Here is a 5,841-nt window from a genome sequence, read left to right on the forward strand (position 1 = left end):
TGGATTTGTTTCTGTTTGCCTCTGACTTGGTGTTGGAGATGAAACCTCAATTACTCGTCTGTTCTCAGACTCTTGGGCTCTATTTACTACTTGTGTAACACTGGATCTGAATAGTTCACTTTCCTTCACTTTTTTTGCTGCATCAGCATAAGATACCTGATTAGTTGCTTTATATTTCTGTACCTCTCTAGCTTGCCTTTGAACAGGGCATCCTCCAAAAGCACCGCTATGCTCACCGCCGCAATTACAACATTTCACTTTTGTATCCTGGCCACATTTTCCATATTCATGTTCACCTCCACACCTAGCACATCTTTGTTTTCCTTTACATTGTCCAGCAGTGTGTCCCATTCTTTGACACTTGAAACATCTAATTGGTGCTGGGATAAACTCTCTTCAGTGTTTCCCACAGAATGACAGTGTAACTGTGGCGGGCGGAGCTTAGCTCTCCTTCTTTGCCCCTTGCATGCTGGCTAATAACTTTTTTTAAGCTGGGTATCCGACATTGACAGCGTTGTGTTGGACAGATTTGTGCAGCGGAAATGTCACCACCTCCACATCATAGGTTGAACTTCCAGAACTATCGCACCTTCCTTTCCTCTTAGTATGCCATGGCAGGATGTAAATAATATCACTATCTCCATCCGTACTTTTACCCATGATAATTACATTCACGGCACAGTTGTTGCTTAATTCGCCAAATACCAACGCTCGTTCTCAGTAGCACGCTCAAACACAATTCCGACCTCCGTTCACTTCCACCTCCAAAAAAACGTCATCATGTCACTTGGCGCCTGCAGCCTCCTTGCTCCTGCGAGGTTTTAATGTCATGTGACATGATGACGTTTTGCATGAAGTCAAACGCACCTAGTGGTTCAGGCACCAACGTTTCGGTTAAAAACCCCCCGTTTTGCTACGTTTTGTCAGCGCTGAACACGCTCCAGATCTCGTCACACCTATGGACAGTGCTCTCCACCACCATAAGACCAAATGATAAATTAGAAAGTTTCATCTTCAAATCTATTTAGTGACGTTTCTGATGCTATATGTCCTCTTGATATGTCCAACCGTGTCTGTGGTTTAATTACCTGATTGAATAAAGGTGGTGTGTAAATAAATGAGGGATTCTCATGAGGAGGGACGCTGGTCCCTCCAGCACAGACTTGGCACGACCCTGAAGCTGTTCTGGAGCCTGCTGGTGGCCTCTCCATACCGACACACTTCATGTTAGTATTTCCTGTCATTTGTCACCCATCTGGAGCTAGCTACACGGAACTCTACCCCTAAAATCTCAAAGTTGTGAGTTTTTGAGTTGTGAGTGATTGAAAAATGAGTACGGTAATCCAAGGGCGTCACTTTGTTTTAAAAAGTGGTGGGCACATTTAAGGGCTCAAATTAGGGGTGTGATGAAACACTATCAATTTAGCTGACGTCTTTATCCAAAGCGACTTGCAATTGCTTCACATGTCAGAGGATGCACGCCTCTGGAGCAACGAGGGGTTAAGTGTCTTGCTCAGGGACACAATGGATGTCTCACAGTGGGAATCGAACCTGGGTTTCCCACACCAAAGGCAAGCATCTTATCTATGCGCCACCACCATACTTACACATCTACTTTGTCATACCCAAACGCAATTCAAAATGTACGTGAATTATTTTAAAAAAGAAAGTTAAGTCTGATCTGTTTCTCCTCTATTGAAATTGCATAACAAGTTGTCTTACTGTGCAAAAAGCATTTACATTTGGTGCAAGCTGTTTTTCAGAACATTTTTAACAAATGCTTTCAAAAAGTGGTGGGGACATGTCCCCAGCGTCCCCAGTGTAAATGACACCTATGGGGTAATCTTCCCTTAGCTCACAGTCCACATTTCAACATCCACAGACCTTTGACTGTCTGTCTGCTTTTCATACAGATTTTTGTCATTTCAATGCACTTAAAAGCTAAAAGTTGTTGCCCTCCTGTTACCAGAGCACACCACCCATTCACAGTAGCTATAGTGAGTTTTTGAGTCCACTGTTGGAATGTCCTAACCTATCTGTCATAACGCAGATCTTCCAACGCCTCTCGTTAAGGATCTTCTTCCTCATCTGACTGTATGTCAACTGGATGAGCTACAGCCTGCCCTAAATCAGAGAGGTCAGAACTCTGGTTGAAGTATTTTTTTAGTCATGCAGACTTCCTTTTTGTTTTAATCAGTGGAATTCATAAATACGTTTCCATTTTTTGTTTGTCTTCTCTCAGGGATATCGACTCACTCAGGATGGGTTGGAGTTCTACAGGACATGTGTGGACCTAACCATGTAGGTTTATTGTCTTCTTTAAAAAAACTCACATGGATAGAAACATCTAGAACCCAGATGTAATATGTCTCCTGTGTTTCTTCTCAGGTAATAGACTTGAACACAGAAGAAGAGGCCAAACACGAAGTTATGAGAATGCTTTTTACGCTTGTATTCTACGGCTTCACAAACCCCTTCGTCAAAAGAAACATCACAAATTTAAGCAGCCCATCCTTCCTGTGGGCTGCAGCTAAATGTATCAAACATTTTTTACTCACTACAAGCATGCATAAGCCCCTTCAAAGTTTAACTGCTGAGCATCGGCCTCTTCTGAACCTCTTAGAGAAGCGGATCAGGAGTGTTGGTGTTTCGCAGTCCATTGATCTATCAAAGAGGAAGACACAAACTGCTTTGTATGTCCTCCATCGCCTGCTCGATCACGGGGTGGCTAAAGAACTCATCGTACATGTGCAGTGTCCTATTGGGCTAGCCTGGCTCCTACATGGGCGGGGTTCTCATTATGTAAACCCTGAGCTGAAGAACCTAATGCAAAGTAGGGCAGACTGTGTTACACAAGCCACTTCAGCCAGAATAGACGGAGCCAGTTTGAGTCCAGGTTATGGGACCAGGGCTTCAGAAGATCAAGATGAAGTCACTCCATGCAAACGCTCAAAGCTGGATCCTGTGTCTGTGGAGGAGGAGGATTGTGGAAAAGCAAACTTTACTGTGGACCCGCAGCTTCTCTGCCAAACCTTCACTCCATGTGATGGTCCCTCAGCAGGGGTTTGTCCATGGGGCCAGATTAATTGTCTGGAGATCAGGCAGTGTGGGTCTGACTCCCTGAGAGTGCTGAACTTCGCCCTGCCCACATTTTTCTGCCTTCGCTCTCTAAGTCTTCACAGCTTTTGTAAGTTTGCTTATTAGTGTGTCAGTCTTGGGACCATGAATGTGCACCTCCACACTACCAGCAACATTGACAAACTGGATTCTGAATTTCCTCTAGCATTAGTGACAGTTGACAATGTAGGATGGACGATTGGACAGTACATACATCGTCGGTTGTTGGGCTGACAGTGGCCAGGTGGAAAAACACCTGCTTATCCTTTAGGGTTGCAGGGGGGCTTACAATGGGCAAGAGGCTAGGTACACCCTGGATAGGTCTCCAGTCAATCACAGTACTGACCTGGTAGTAAATGAACAAAAACCATTAACACCATTAAGTCAGAAATATTTTGAAACGTAAAATAACCGTCTCGTTTTCTTTGTAAGGGTGGGCTACATAAAATCACTCAGAAGTCACTCACGCTCAAGTCAGTGTAAAAAAAAAATATATATATATTTGTCCGAATTCCAACTGAGATTTCTCCCTCCATTCCAATACGAGGGTGAATGGAAATGTCTCTGTTGTGCTCACAGCGTTGAGTATTTTTGATTTAACATTTTTGACGACACAAGCTACAGGAAATTCCATGTAGCTCTATTGTATTGGGTTCTCAGACAAATGTATCCCAGAACCTGGTTAAATGGTTTATTGTTAAAAATACTTTGTCGTTAGTTTAAGAAATCACACTTTGAAAACTAATTCAAATACTAAGTCCAGGATCCACGCTAAAATAGAAGATTATTTCACCTTCAGAGAGTAGTTCCAACACTGAATGATACGTTTGTTCTGTTGTTGAGGAATAAGTAGTTTTGTTTGCTTGTGCAGCGACCTTCAGGGACTTGGATGTGTTGGGCCTGGCCAGAGCCCTGAAGCAGCTTTCTGAGAGCTCCCGCAGCTCCCTCACTGATCTGAGCATCAGCGCCCTGCCGTACACCCAGCTCATGGAGATTCTGCTGGATGCAGTCCCACATGTGACGTCCCTGCATGTGGAGATCCAGGCTGTGATGTGGGGTCCACGCTTCTCACCACATCATCCCAGGACTGCTGAGGCAGACATACCAGGTGCTGTGAAGCTTCTACCAAAGTGAAGTGAGCAGGGTTAAAGTGGGTTAGACCTGCTGATGTTTTATTTCAGTATTTGTTAATCAGTAGGTTGTTGTTTGTAAGTCAGATAAGACTCAAACCCAAAGATATTCGATTTACAATTATATCGAACTGAGAAAAGCAGCACCCTGGAGAAGCTGGAACTGGGGGATGATGTTTGGCATTTTTACCTCAAAAATGACTTCAATGATTCATTAATAGTCAAATTGTTGTCAGTGAATGTTGTATTGATCAACTAATCGTTTAATTGTTTTAAGTCTACGGGTTTGGGGACACTGCTTTAGATTTAAAAACCAACCTGAGCTGACTGTTATTAACGTCCTTTCAGCAGAGCTGCCCCTGGAGAAGCTGACCGTCAAGGTAGCTGAGCTCCAAACAGATCTGCACTTTATCACATCTGTGCTGAGACGCTCTCCACGTCTGACCTCACTTCACGTAGCTGGGATGAGATTACCAACTGGCTCCTCTCAAAGCCAACTGCTCACCACTCTATCAGGTAATGTGTCATGTCACTGTCACGGGCCTTCTAAAAGGTGTGGGGCTTTTCTGTGTAGAGAGGATTGTTCTATTGCTCCTCTGTAAAAGCTGACAAGAATTTGGCCTTCTTAAGCTTCCTTAAGAAATCTAGCTGTTTCTGAGCTGTCTTTAACAGTGTGGAGATGTGAGCCAACGAGCATGTCAGGTTCTCTGTGAGGCTGATTCCCCAGGAAATGTTCTTGCATCTATATTCCTTATGAAACAGAAAAATACAACCATACACCCTCTCAATTCAAGTCCCTCTCTTTTACCAAACTAATGTTCTTGTTAACTAATTGTAAAACACACTTCATTCAAACTCAACAGAAACTAAATAAAACTCACCAAAATCGTGATTGTTCCAACAATCACAAGGCTTGGTGGAAATAAAAAAATCATCGTGTGGCTCTACACACTGTCTGATGCCCGACCTCTTATTATTATATATATATATATATATATATATATACACACATACATACATACATACATACAGTGGGTACGGAAAGTATTCAGACCCCCTTAAATCTTTCACTCTTTGTTTCATTGCAGCCATTTTCCAAAAATCAAAAAAGTTTATTTTATTTCTCAGTAATGTACACTCAGCACCCCATCTTGACAGAAAAAAACAGAAATGTAGAAATTTTTGCAAATTTATTAAAAAAGAAAAACTGAAATATCACATGGTCATAAGTATTCAGACCCTTTGCTCAGTATTTAGTAGAAGCACCCTTTTGATCTAATACAGCCATGAGTCGTTTTGGGAAAGATGCAACAAATTTTTCACATCTGGATTTGGGTATCCTCTGCCATTCCTCCTTGCAGATCCTCTCCAGTTCTGTCAGGTTGGATGGTAAACGTTGGTGGACAGCCATTTTCAGGTCTCTCCAGAGATGCTCAATTGGGTTTAAGTCAGGGCTCTGGCCGGGCCATTCAAGAACAGCCACGGAGTTGTTGTGAAGCCACTCCTTCGTTATTTTAGCGGTGCGCTTAGGGTCATTGTCTTGTTGGAAGGTAAACCTTCGGCCCAGTCTGAGGTCCAGAGCACTCTGGAAAAG

The 5,841-nt window shown here is 43.1% G+C and overlaps 1 protein-coding gene across 1 annotated transcript in view; it reads left to right on the forward strand.

Annotated features, from left to right (window-relative positions):
- Window positions 1-2,037: 2,037 nt before the first annotated feature.
- Window positions 2,038-5,841, forward strand: part of lrrc41 (leucine rich repeat containing 41) — a gene marked incomplete at its 5' end in the record, with an annotated part of 11,600 nt that continues 7,796 nt past the window's right edge. Inside the window, 5 exons of the mRNA XM_046050076.1 lie at window positions 2,038-2,137; window positions 2,243-2,301; window positions 2,389-3,187; window positions 3,989-4,225; window positions 4,599-4,763. Coding sequence (XP_045906032.1) covers window positions 2,038-2,137; window positions 2,243-2,301; window positions 2,389-3,187; window positions 3,989-4,225; window positions 4,599-4,763 — 1,360 coding nt within the window. The remainder of the gene's footprint in view (window positions 2,138-2,242; window positions 2,302-2,388; window positions 3,188-3,988; window positions 4,226-4,598; window positions 4,764-5,841) is intronic.

Source organism: Micropterus dolomieu, linkage group LG05 (assembly GCF_021292245.1).
Source record: "Micropterus dolomieu isolate WLL.071019.BEF.003 ecotype Adirondacks linkage group LG05, ASM2129224v1, whole genome shotgun sequence".
Lineage (NCBI taxonomy): Eukaryota > Metazoa > Chordata > Actinopteri > Centrarchiformes > Centrarchidae > Micropterus > Micropterus dolomieu.